At 43.1% G+C, this 13,147-nt stretch overlaps 2 protein-coding genes across 6 annotated transcripts in view; one reads left to right on the top strand and one right to left on the bottom strand.

The window, feature by feature from the left end:
* The first annotated feature begins 1,165 nt into the window (after nt 1-1,165).
* On the top strand, nt 1,166-3,311 carry LOC118394056 (coiled-coil domain-containing protein 74A-like). Of its 4 annotated transcripts, none has more exons than XM_052461464.1 (8): nt 1,166-1,211; nt 1,711-1,950; nt 2,046-2,087; nt 2,226-2,322; nt 2,434-2,626; nt 2,750-2,853; nt 2,936-2,992; nt 3,077-3,311. In XM_052461464.1, the coding sequence occupies exons 2-8, from the start codon at nt 1,791-1,793 to the stop codon at nt 3,210-3,212; spliced, it is 789 nt and encodes a 262-aa protein (XP_052317424.1). In that variant the 5' UTR covers nt 1,166-1,211; nt 1,711-1,790; the 3' UTR covers nt 3,213-3,311. The 4 variants fall into 4 exon arrangements, with proteins under 4 accessions (XP_052317424.1, XP_052317423.1, XP_052317422.1 ...); XM_052461463.1 differs by having other exon boundaries at nt 1,191-1,316; nt 1,714-1,950; XM_052461462.1 differs by having other exon boundaries at nt 1,197-1,316.
* Nucleotides 3,312-4,464: 1,153 nt separating this feature from the next.
* igsf9b (immunoglobulin superfamily, member 9b) overlaps nt 4,465-13,147 on the bottom strand; it is a 49,977-nt gene continuing 41,294 nt past the window's right edge. Inside the window, exons 17-22 of one of the 2 annotated variants that reach the window (XM_035785538.1) lie at nt 12,729-12,899; nt 10,613-10,649; nt 6,789-10,334; nt 6,467-6,633; nt 6,131-6,319; nt 4,465-5,830 (exon numbers count right to left, since the gene is read on the bottom strand). In XM_035785538.1, coding sequence (XP_035641431.1) covers nt 6,147-6,319; nt 6,467-6,633; nt 6,789-10,334; nt 10,613-10,649; nt 12,729-12,899 — 4,094 coding nt within the window. In that variant the 3' untranslated portion in view covers nt 4,465-5,830; nt 6,131-6,146. Of the gene's footprint in view, nt 5,831-6,130; nt 6,320-6,466; nt 6,637-6,788; nt 10,335-10,612; nt 10,650-12,728; nt 12,900-13,147 lie in introns of both variants that reach the window. The other variant, XM_035785537.1, reaches the window with a different exon arrangement.

Genomic DNA, 13,147 nt, shown 5'->3' on the forward strand with positions numbered 1-13,147 from the left:
ACGCCAAGGTCCTTCACAGTTTTATTTGAGATGACTGTACAACCATTAAGATTAACTGTCAGATTCAACAGAAGATCTCTTTGTTTCTTGGGACCTAGAACAAGCATCTCTGTTTTGTCCGAGTTTAAAAGTAGAAAGTTTGCAGCCATCCACTTCCTTATGTCTGAAACACAGACTTCTAGCGAGGGCAATTTTGGGACTTCACCATGTATCATTGAAATGTACAGCTGTGTGTCAGTCTCCAAAAGAATGTGGTGATTGATGGTATCAAAAGCAGCACTAAAATCTAGGAGCAAGAGGACAGATGCAGAGCCTCGGTCTGATGCCATTAAAAGGTCATTTTACCACCTTCACAAGTGCAGTCTCAGTGCTATGATGGGGTCTAAAACCAGACTGAAGCATTTCGTATACATTGTTTGTCTTGAGCGCAACCTGGAAGCTCCTGCAGAGGAGTAGGGTTGATCCGAGCGTTCTGACCTCACAACTGCAGTCAAGCACCCAAGCTAACTAGCTTGTAAGCTACTTCTAGGCATAAATGAAAGAACACCTCACTCTAACCATTTTACTTGCCATAGCAGAGCTGGTTAGGCTGTTTTCGTGGTATCCAGAGCGTTGGTGACTGTAACTGTGCTGCTGGCAACAATTTAATTACGTTTTTTTTTTGCCGATGTTTACTGACACCGGCCAAATTCAACAGGTGTTGGTTGAGCTTTCGTAAATTAATCAGTTATTCTGCGCTCTGGAACACTCAGAAGAGAGTCAGAACGAATTTACGAACGCACCCATTGTATCATATAATAGCACACACAGTTTTCCAAGAAAACAAAAATGCAGACATTTAGGGTATGTTTACATATATTTTATAGGAGATTTATACAGAAAATGTGTATAAAACCCATTTCAACTGTATTTATAATTAGATGACATTTTTTTAGGTTGACAATAATTATATTACACAATTTCTAATATCCTGCCTTACTTTTATGTTCCTGCATAAATAAAAATCAAGGTTATGCCTCTACTGCCATTTATTTCAATTTGACTGGTTTGGAGGTCTCATTGACCAATATGGTTGTCATTTTAACTCCATTCTGGAACTTTGAGGGATTATGACAATACCCCTCTCGTAATTTAACAGGACCTATGCTGACTGTCGGTCGCTATGGTAACGACTGTTTTGTTGAAGGGAGGCAAAATTGAGACATCAGGAAGTAAGTCGAGCAGTGCGGAGTCCATTCTTTTGAAGCTGAAATGTTTAAGATAAGAGAAATGTCAGCATGAACAGCCTAATCAGGACCTATTGGCCTATCTGAAAAGTTACGTATTTTTTCATGATCGTGGTCCTCTGCCATGTGTGGCTCTTGGTGCTATTAACTTAGGCTACCATGCTGCTAAGAGATATGTAGCCTAATGTGGACTGAAATATGTGCTGATACTTGTTTAATTTGGGCCGGTACTTTTTATATTTAGGTGAACGAACTCTGCAATACTTTTAAGCTAATATTCTATAAGAAGTGCACTAACTCATGCAGTAGACAATTTTAGGTACCGGTAGTTCACTACATTCCGGTGAGCTCCTGCCCAAGTCAAGCACTGATTTTACCATTTTAAAATGGCAAACATTGTTAGCCAGATTCATATATAGTGTCAAGTGGTACGTTAACTAATAGTCAGGCGTGTTGTATTTTCTACTATCATGTCAAAAAATAGCAGTCCGGAACCTGCCCCACTGGTCCCATGTCGGATGTCACCGAAAATTACCCCGTGACTGCCCACCCAATCCTCCACAAATGATGGACTCAGAAAGTTTAACTTTTCAATGCACCATGGATTCTGACATTAGACGAGTGGCATCATTGAAGAAGGATATTTTATTCCTACAAAAACAGCACAGAGAAACACTGAGGAAACTACATGAGGAAATCGAAGAATTAAAACGTGAAAATAAAGGTATACAGTTAAATGCATCATGAGTATCCTAGTAGGCTACTGTATTATTAAATAGTGTTGTAACAGCCCTAATAATTGATTTATTCAATTTGCAGAACTGCACTATCAATCGATAATGGAGCCACAACAATCTGAAGGTATGAGTAGGCCTATGGCTGATATTTTCTTCTGTGGTTTAATTCCTCCCACACCATCATGCTATTGGGGAACAAATTGTAAGTGTCCCTCCCTATTGAAATAGATTATTATGCCCCCCTTTTCCCCTTGTGGTTTAGTATCTCCAAGATGCAGATCTCAAACACAACAGCCCAGCTACACAGAGCAGACCAACCATCCTCTGCATGGTCTGCCATCTCCATCAGCAAATCTAAGGTAATCATCACACTTAACACACATATAATATCTTTCTTACATATCATTAACAATAAAAGACTTTGGTGGCAGTGTTGATTGAACATTCTCTTTATTTTTACTCGCATGCAGAGTGGATACAGCAAGCACATCTCATCTTTTAAGATCAGATTTAAATGCAAAATCAAAAAGGGGGTTGATCACATCCTTGCTTCCCCTGCGGATTGATGGTGGTCCATTTCACTCCCCCTATGCCCCCACCCTGCAGGAGTGTGAGGTCATCATCAGACAGCTCTGTAAAAACAACAACTTGCAGTCCCAGGAGGTAGGCTACAGAGAGGACCCTACTGTATCATGTTCTGCTCTCATTCCATGTCAGCATGTAAGAACACCATGTCACATTTAATCTTAGAATGTTAAAACTCCCTTCTCTCAACTTGTTTTTCAGCTGCTACGTGTGAAGGCCATCCTCAAAGACATAATAGTCAACAACAAGAAAATGTCCCAAGAGGCTTACACACTGACCAAGGCCTACCCCTCTGATGCAGACAGGTGATATAGCCTACACAATTTAGCAAAATGTTTGGAAAAACTCATCCCTAAAATAGTCTTCATATTTAATTCTTTATTTCAGAGACAAAGACATTGGAATGTTTCCAAAACTACCTCTCAAGTCGCTGCCAAAAAAACTGTAAGTCAGTCATGCTATTTATAGTGTTATTAATGTGCTCCATGATATTACTTAAAATAAGCATATTATTTTTGCCTTCTGAAGGCCCCCAGCCTCGATTGGCATGAGAGAAAGAGTAATCTTGCCAGCCATCAAACAGAGCCTAAACTCCAGAATAGCAGAGAGGCAGAAGAAGGCACAAGTTGTGCTGAGATCCCGTCTGAGAAGAGTGGTGCAGTAGGACACACACAGCATTATCATCACAAAATATGCATCCCTCAGTTTTGAACTGAGTGTGTTGTCTGTGAATAAAGTAAAGGTGTAAAGTCTGTGAATGATACACTCTTGAGTTCCATCTCACTAACTGTTTTTTTTCACCTTTATTTAACCAGGTAGGCTAGTTGAGAACAAGTTCTCATTTACAACTGCGACCTGGCCAAGATAAAGCATAGCAGTGTGAACAGACAACAACACAGAGTTACACATGGAGTAAACAATTAACAAGTCAATAACACAGTAGAAAAAAAAGAGTCTATATACATTGTGTGCGAAAGGCATGAGGAGGTAGGCGAATAATTAAAATTTTGCAGATTAACACTGGAGTGATAAATGATCAGATGGTCATGTACAGGTAGAGATACTGGTGTGCAAAAGAGCAGAAAAGTACATAAATATAAACAGTATGGGGATGAGGTAGGTAAATTGGGTGGCTATTTACCGATAGACTATGTACTGCTGCAGCGATCGGTTAGCTGCTCAGATAGCAGATGTTTGAAGTTGGTGAGGGAGATAAAAGTCTCCAACTTCAGTGATTTTTGCAATTCGTTCCAGTCACAGGCAGCAGAAAACTGAAATCAATGGCGGCCAAATGAGGTGTTGGCTTTAGGGATGATCAGTGAGATACACCTGCTGGAGCGCGTGCTACGGGTGGGTGTTGCCATCGTGACCAGTGAATTGAGATAAGGCGGAGCTTTACCTAGCATGGACTTGTAGACCTGGAGCCAGTGGGTCTGGCGACGAATATGTAGCAAGGGCCAGCCGACTAGAGCATACAGGTTGCAGTGGTGGGTGGTATAAGATGCATTAGTAACAAAACGGATGGCACTGTGATAAACTGCATCCAGTTTGCTAAGTAGAGTATTGGAGGCTATTTTGTAGATGACATCGCCGAAGTCGAGGATCGGTAGGATAGTCAGTTTTACTAGGGTAAGTTTGGCGGCGTGAGTGAAGGAGGCTTTGTTGCGGAATAGAAAGCCGACTCTTGATTTGATTTTAGGTTGGAGATGTTTGATATGAGTCTGGAAGGAGAGTTTACAGTCTAGCCAGACACCTAGGTACTTATAGATGTCCACATATTCTAGGTCGGAACCATCCAGGGTGGTGATGCTAGTCGGGCGTGCGGCCGTGACCAATAAAATGAACATGAGTGTAAACTGGATAGTTCAGGACCCTGTTCAATACTTCGATGTCAAATAATGTCACATTCTGGTGCATTCAGAATAAAACCATTTATTCAATACAAACATAAAAATGACATTAAGAACAACCAAATGTGCAGATATATATTTTTAAACCCAGTTGGAACAAAACATTAAAAAAATGTATTTAAAAAATGCAGATGTGCTCCAAATGTACAGATATACAGCCACTCCTTATGTATAGTACAGGCCTCAATTCTTTTTTATTTTCCTTTTTTGGTTACTGTAAAACAGTTCCAGTATAAAATACAGTTTTGTCATTACATAACAAAAGTCAGGACACATTTTTATGCATAAAATGTACAACAATAAATGGAGACTTCTTAGTCCAACATATAATGAATCTTAACTGAGTATATTCACAGTGTGGTTTTCACATCAATGGTGTGAATTTACATGTAAACATTGTTGCATATCAAAACCCATGTTAATAAATATACAATAATGCTAATTATGATTGTAGTACAAAAGATAAAAATAATGATTAAAATATATATAGTACTTAATCTCAAACCATATTGTTATTCTTGATCTCTAATAATTTAATATATGCTTAATTTGGGAATATGTTTAACCATATTTGTGAACAGTGAACTACCTTATTTTTGACAAAGGTAAAGCAAAGATGATACACAACCTTTCCCTGTCATGAACAACATAAGATATTTTTAAATTCAAGTCAAGAAATGTCAGCATTAATTATTTTTCATATGATCGAGTATTAGGATGTTGAATTTTTGAATGGTACCAAAAATATAAGGTTTAATTGTCTAGGGCTACAGTACACATTTACACTGTTAGCAATCACTCAACACTTTCCTGTCTGAAATACTCTGCAGAGAAAACTGAGGATGATTACAAACACATAAATGAGGGAGATTCACCTGTGACAAGGTTGTAATTGGGAAAGTAATTTAAAAAAAGTGTTTCTACCTACTGTAACAATGCAATACAAAGATGAAGCCTTGCTCACTCAAAGCACAATCCATTTCCCTTGGGGATTGGTGACTCTAAATGCAAAATAGTGTTTGTGTTGATTACACAAAACACAAGAAATATAAATATCCAGCATCTCATAATAGGCTTCAAACAGATCAAAGTATTATTCTGTGTCAATAATGATGGCACACAACACAAGTATCAATATCTGTGGCAATTGGTGTGTACAATGTGCGCCATATGATCAAGCAGCATATCCGGTCTGTCAGATGGCATTGTTCTGTCCACAGAAGATCCAGTTGAACTGTTGAGGATATGGATTTTGTACATATAAAAAATGAGGTATCATGAAGCTTCAATAAAGATATCCAGCATTTATCGAGGACCACAGTGCTGTAGTATGTGCATCTGAGAAACTATTTGCTTCCTTTCTTTGAAATATCTGAAACACAAAATGATAGAATACACACTGTTAAATACATTCCCAGGACAAACAATACATCAAAATACTGCAAGATAGTCATTCCATTAGCGAGTACTGCCTGCTGTTGTCCCTGACAATTTTCATCCATCTGGTGTGAAATTGTGCATTGCTTAAAAAGACAGCGTTGTAAAATTAAAGGAAAAAGTGAATGTACAATTTCACAACAGAGAGGGATGAAAACTGTTAGGGACAAAGGCAGGCAGTGAGACGTCAAAGAGAAGGTGAGAGGGTAGCAGTAGCAGGCAGAAAGGAACGGACCAAGGTGGGCAGGCGGTTAGAGGAGCGCTGAGTTGGAGTCTGTGTCGGGGGGGAGGCAGGGATCACTGGTGCAGGAGGATCCCTGAGCGCGCCTATACTCCTGGTACTCCAGGCGGAGTGCGTTGAAGCGCGCCTCACTTAGGGAGCGACTGTATTGGCAGCGAGGTGGGTTGGAAACTGGTGAACTGACTGATGGGCGGGAGGGAGAGGAACAGCATGGAATGGGAGAGTCATGGGTACAACTCACATCACCACAACCACAACAAAAGGCACAAATTAATTCACACATGATATGATACATTCAGTGTGGTGAATAATAACATACTATTCTCTTACCATTCCTGTGGCGGTCCTTGGGGCCAGCCGCAGAACGGGGTCGATCATGCCTGCCCTCCCCCCTGCCCCGTCTTACCACAGCCTGTGGCTTCATGGCCTCCAGGACTTCAGAGTCCACACAGACATCAGTAGAATCCCACTCATAACTCTCATCAACTGATGTGTTCCTACTATTGACAAACACACAAAACAAGTGGTCAGTCAGACATAAACTATTGCTATTGTCTTGTGTAACAGTATATCAATAACATATTTGCAATATCCTACATTTTTTGGGCTGTGAAGAAATTTGTGTGATGTTGGACTGGTGCGGTAGTTTCACCTTTTCTTTCTCCGCTCAAGTAGATCCATCTCGGCTCTGTGTCTCTGTGTCTCACTTTCCTCGGTTGTCTCTGGGGAGCTGAGAAGGGTGGGAGTGATAGAGAGGGACTGGCGAAGGAGGCCAACGCTACCTCTCCCACTGCTCTGACTGGCATAACTGGCCCTCCCTCTTTCCCTGTTATCGCTCATCTCCACCTCTGCCCCTGCCCCCTTACCCATCCTTCTCTCTGCTTGTCTATGACTGTCTACATCTCTGGGTGGGAAAGGGCCACCATGGTAGGGTGAGGGCCAGCTATACATCCGGTGCAGGTTGGGCCTCGGTGGGCCCCTCTTGGACTCTATCGGCCTTGGGTAGTCCCCCCTCATGCCTGGTCTGGGTGGGTACTTGTCTGGTCTGGGTGGGTACTGGGGTATTGAGAAATCCATAGGGACATATATGTGCTGTACAGACCTCAGGGCATCCTGATATGTGATAGGTGACCTGGATGCATCAGGATAAGCACTGGCCTGTCTACGCAGATCAGATAGGTCTCGTCTAGCAGAGCCAGGGGGTTGACTTGGTGGGTACATGGAGGAGCTTAGGTAGGTATAGGAAGAACTGGATAGGGATCTGTCATACCGAGGCCTCTCCGGGGATCTTTCAGCATACCTAGCCCTTTCCAAGCTGCTTACACTCGGCCGTCTAAAAGGGACACCTTCTTGCCACAAGGGGCCTGGCCTGGAGAAGGAGGATGCAGGGGTGCGTCCTAAACTATAGGACTTGACCTGGACGTCTGAGTTTGGGAACTTATCCCAGTAACATTTCTCTGAGACATAAGTCCTTGGGCTTTCAAAATGCTCCCATTTCTGTGACCCTAAGCTGATGGACTTCTTCAGAAATGGACGAGGCTGTCCCATGCCTGAGAGTGTTCTGCAGGGGCCGATGCTCAGAGATTTCTTCATGAATGGTGCACGAGGTTGATGGATCTTAGAGGCTATTTTATTAGTCCTGTTTCCCTGAGAATTAAGTTTTTGGGCTTGTTCTGAATAGGACTCTGGTTTACCGGCAAAAGTGTCAGGGTGTTTTGACACAACGTCTGCCATGCTTTTATCTGCACTAACCAACGTCTTGACTGGACTTATACCCCTTCTCGATAGTTGTCTCTCTGAGGCTGTGGTTTTTTGACTAATCAGTGGCTGCGACTGCTCATGGTTGTGATGATAACTCCCAGTGAGTTCTGAACCAGGTGATTGTTTTTTTGACCAGTCTGGAATCCCAGCCTTTTGGCTTGAATCTCTTGCTTCCACTTGCAGAGAGTATCTGTAGGCTGGCTTCTCAACTGCTTCTGAAGTTCCTGCTTGACCAACAGAGTGTCTGTTTTCTAAAAAAGAAACTTTTTTTTGGCATGAACTTGTCTCAAGGTTCTCCTGCACATGAACTGCCCAGTCTTTAGGAACCACGTCTGGCTTACCTTCCAGAGAAGTCTCTGTCTGTGGCTCTATGCTTTGGCAAGTAGTGACTGTGAGTTCAGATTCATCCCCAGAGCCATCCACACTCATCTCAATGAAACCCGGGAGGCTCAAATACTCCAGAATTGCACTTGTCTGCAGTGGCGACATTTTGGGAGCCTGGTTTGTCTGCTTGTTCTTGAAAGACTCTGAGACTCTGGCAACAGAGAACTGGGACTGGTCACTATCACACTCTTCCAGAAGAGTTAAGTGGGAAATGTGACTGGGGCTGTCACTAAAAAGTGCCCTATCACTCCTTCTGGAGCGTGTCCTGACACACTCTCTCTCCTGCTCAGGGTATAACAGTGAACTCCGAGGGTCATTCCCAATCTTATCATCTATCACTTTCCCTTTGGCCCCTGCTTTGTGGAGCTCATAGGGCAAAGTAGAATAACTAGAAGGACTCTGATTTACTCTCTCCCTAAGGCCATCTATTGTCTCTGTTTTCTCAGACAGACTATATGATGCAGTGCCTGGGTAAGGCTGAACAGGACTTGTGTCCCTTACTCGATCTGCTGAAACAGATCTGACACTTTCAGCTGCTGGCTCCAGATGCTGTGTACCACAAGCAAAGGACAATCTTAGTTTTAAGGCACCTTCCCCTGGTTGCTTCTTTTCCCTCCAGCCTTCCTCAACCATAGAGCTTCTACGATACGTGTCCTGCTCTCTTTCTACAGTTCTGTCAGGATTCCTCGACCTGGCTCTGGTTCTGGCTGTTCCTTGACCAATAGGTGGGCTTTCTGATGTAGGGGAGAGCAGAGATAGAGTGGTGCATTGAGTGACTGGGGAGCGTGAGCAGTCTTCAGGTAGCGAGTCCTTCATGGCCGACCCAATGTGACCTTGGTGAGGATGTTGGACCCTTGGTGTCGTGCTTTCTAAGGGGCTCTGCACTGGGATAAGGCTGTTGATAGAGGTGACTGGGCTGATGTCCCATTGGATGTAGGAGGAAGGGAGCCGGTCCATTGGGCTGCTCGTGTTCCCAAAGTAGCAGGCCCTCCTATAGTCCAACAGCTGATGGGTCTGCCCGGAAGCCCGGTGGGCTTTGGGACGTAAGGTAATGTCTTGTGGCTTCCATATAGGATCCTCAGCCCCTGAACTATCCTGTTCCCTGTTAGGGCTTTCTGCCTTTTCAGGCTGCCTTTCCTCTTTCTCCCGCTCCCTTGCCTTCTGGCTGGCGGTATAGTTCTCCAGTTCCCTCTCCATCTCCTCCCTCTCTTTGGCCAACTGCAGACACTTGCTGAGGTTATCCCGCTCTTGTTCACTTGTATCAATCTGTGAGACCAGTGTGCTGGCGTTGGTCAGCTGGCTCTCTCTCCCCATGGTATGGTAGCCTGCTTGGTGATGCCTGTCCCTCTCCAGCTGTCTGGCTCTCCTGCCCAGGCTGGGGAAGATGTCATCTGGGTGCCCAGCATGGTATCTTTTCAGGGAGTCACAGGCTCTCTTCTCACTGCTGTCGGAGTAGAAGCTGTCTCTCTCCAGCAGAGCCTCTGAGATGCCCTGATCGTCATCAGAGTAGAAGCAGCCGTGACGGGAGAAGTTCCTGGCCATGGCCCTCACTCTACCCGGGGAAGCAGGGGGCTTGCTAAGGTCTGTAACTTCCACTGTAAGGTAGGAGTCCTTTCTCTCTCCCCTCTCAGAGCTCAGACTGCTGGACTTTGGAGAGTCTTTGAAAGATGTCTGATTGCTCCCTGTGCCGCTATCTCCCCCATTGGTTTTGGTTTGTAGGAAGACTGTTTTCACGTTTTTCTTCATGTTGGAAAGAGTAGACCCCTCTAGCAGGGGCTGGACAATGAAACGTCCATCTGGGCCTCTTGAGATGGACTCCAGCGCAGAGGGTGAGGGGGCATTACCCCCCAGGTGGCTCTCAAAGATGGTGTAGTGGGGTGGGGGAGAGGAGCTGGACAGGAGCTGACTACGCTGGTCCTGGTACTCTCCACGGCTGCCTTTATCAAAGGAGGAACGGTCAGACTGGGAAGATGAGGAGTTGGGGAAGAAAGACAGGGGAGGACACAGCTTTATCTTCAGAACGCTGTCAGGGCTGTCAGAAGGCGAGCGAGCTCTGAGGAAGAGAGAAGAGTCGTAGGTGAAGTGATGAGTTCAGTTGAACAGAATAAGACAGGATTTTGCAATATTACATTATTGGCTCAAACTTAAAAGAACAATATGTAAGGATGCATTCAGTGGCTACAAATTACTATGCTTATTGTTATGAGAAGCAGATAAACACACATTAATATGCAATGATTCTTAAAAAAGGGCACATAAGAATGGAAAATGGGTTGGTTAGAATACAGCCAATGCAATGAGAGAAATATGCTGGTATGGATGGGCACTTACTCTGGAGAAGGACTCTTCTGGAAAGCAGAGGGGAGATCTGGAGGAGGGAGAAAAGGTCCAACAATGGCACATATAAAATAAACAAAATGCTGTCAACTGAAATAGAGTAACATGCAATTACATGAATAGGAACCAGGCTTTGGACCAGCTCCCAAGGCTTTGGAAATCCAGCTTAATAGGCTTTGAAAATACTTTAGTTGCTACATCTATGTTTGGACATAAATGAAGTATATATACACACATTGATTCTTGAAGAATACAACTTATACACAGTACCAGTCAAAAGTTTGGACACACCAACTCATAAAAGGGTTATTTTTTTACTATTTTCCACATTGAAGAATAATAGTGAAGACATCAAAACTATGAAATAACACATATGGAATCATGTAATATGTTATATTTGAGATTCTTCAAAGTAGCCACCCTTTGCCTTGATGACAGCTTTGCACACTCTTGGCATTATTTCAACCAGCTTCATGAGGTAGTCAACTGGAATACAATTCAATTAACAGGTGTGCCTTATTTAAAGTTAATTTGTGGAATTTCTTTCCTTAGTGTGTTTGAGCCAATTAGTTGTATTATGACAAGGTAGGGATGGTATACAGAAGATAGCCCTATTTGGTAAAAGGCCAAGTCCATATTATGGCAAGAACAGCTCAAATAAGAAAATAGTAACATGAAGGTCAGCCAATACGTAAAACTTCAAAAACTTTGAAAGGTTCTTCAAGTGCAGTCGCAAAAAACCATCAAGCGCGAAGATGGAACTGGCACTCATGAGGACCGCCCCAGGAAAGGAAGACCCAGAGTTCCCTGTGCTGCAGAGGATAAGTTCATTAGAGTTACCGGCCTCAGAAATTGAAGCCCGAATAAATGCTTCACAGAGTTCAAGTAACAGACACATCTCAGCATTAACTGTTCAGCGGAGAGTGGGTGAATCAGGCCTTCATGGTTGAATTTCTGAAAAGAAACCACTACTAAAGGACACCAATAAGAAGAAATTACTTGTTTGGTCCAAGAAACACCAGCAATGGACATTACACCAGTGGAAATCTGTCCTTTAGTCTGATGAGTCGAAATGTAATATTTTTGGTTCCAACCACCGTGTCTTTGTGAGACGCAGAGTAGGTGAACGGATGATCTCTGAATGTGTGGTTCCCACCATGAAGCATGGAGGAGGTGTGATGGTGTGGGGTTGCTTTGCTGGTGACACTGTCTGTGATTTATTTAGAATTCAAGGCACACTTAACCAGCATGGCTACCACAGCATTCTGCAGCGATACGCCATCCCTTCTGGTTTGCGCTTAGTGGGACTATCATTTGTTTTTCAACAGGACAATGACCCAACACACCTCCAGGCTGTATAAGGGCTATTTGACCAAGAAGGAGAGTGATGAAATGCCTCATCAGATCACCTGGCCTCCACAATCACCTGACCTCAACCCAATTGAGATGGTTTTGGATGAGTTGAACTGCAGAGTGAAGGAAAAGCAGGCAACAAGTGCTCAGCATATGTGGGAACTCCTTCAAGTCTGTTGGGAAAGCATTCCAGGTGAAGCTGGTTGAGAGAATGCCAAGCGTGTGTAAAGTTATCATCAAGACATGTACTTTGAAGAATCTAAATCTAAAATATATTTTGATTTGTTTAACACTTGTTTTGGTTTCTACATGATTCCATATTTGTTATGTCATAGGTTTGATGTCTTCACTATTATTCTATAATGTAGAAACAAGTAAAAAATAAAGAAAAACCCTTGAATGAGTAGGTATGTCCAAACTTTTGACTGGTACTGTACATGTATGCCTCATGAGCTCAGCTCAACTCAATCAGAATCCAAAATAAACGCTTGTTTTACTCCAATGTTTGTTAACATGGCAATATGCTTAAAACTATCATTTTGATATCTTGGATGGTCAGTACATTGCATCAATAGCTATTTCTATGAGTGGTAACATTTCTCCAGGCCCATCTTTCAGCTTTCCATTCCTTTGTTATTGTTTCAACTGCAGATTGCCCATTTAAAGATACCCTCTCATAAAACACTTCAATGGATAGAACGCTTGAAATTCTTTCTCTTTTAGTATCAGGGAAATGTTAGGATAAAGCAGTCTTTACCATCTCTCCTCTTCCTGCGCTGATGGGCTCTTCTGTGACTCATAACACAGACTGTCACCAAGGAGAGGATGATTGCCAGGAACAGGAAGCACACTCCACCCAACACACCAGCCAATAAAGGCTCAGGGACAAACTCCAGGAAGCCTGGCCAGACAGGGTACATCTCCATGCCTGCAACCACACCAGGCACAGTGTGTTAGTAATTCACTAACAACACCGTAGAGACAGCCATGCTTTTGGCTAACAATCAGCATAATACATGTATCAACATAATGACAACTGTCAAGAGTCATGACTATCACCAAGCACAATTGATATAACTGTTACATAATGTTTAGGGCTGTTTAGTCTTTGTCACGCCCTGATTTGTTTCACCTGTTTCTGTGATTGTCTCTACCCCCTCCAGGTGTCGCTTATTT

The sequence above is a fragment of the Oncorhynchus keta genome, chromosome 14 (genome assembly GCF_023373465.1).
Source record: "Oncorhynchus keta strain PuntledgeMale-10-30-2019 chromosome 14, Oket_V2, whole genome shotgun sequence".
Lineage (NCBI taxonomy): Eukaryota > Metazoa > Chordata > Actinopteri > Salmoniformes > Salmonidae > Oncorhynchus > Oncorhynchus keta.

Bases quoted from the DNA above. Each gene is read 5' to 3' on its own strand.
- LOC118394056 (XM_052461464.1), top strand. From the start codon at position 1,791: ATGATGGACTCAGAAAGTTTAACTTTTCAATGCACCATGGATTCTGAC. The intron at 2,088-2,225 runs GTATGAGTAGGC...CTTGTGGTTTAG, and splicing joins GGAGCCACAACAATCTGAAG to TATCTCCAAGATGCAGATCT. The intron at 2,627-2,749 runs GTAGGCTACAGA...CTTGTTTTTCAG, and splicing joins ACAACTTGCAGTCCCAGGAG to CTGCTACGTGTGAAGGCCAT.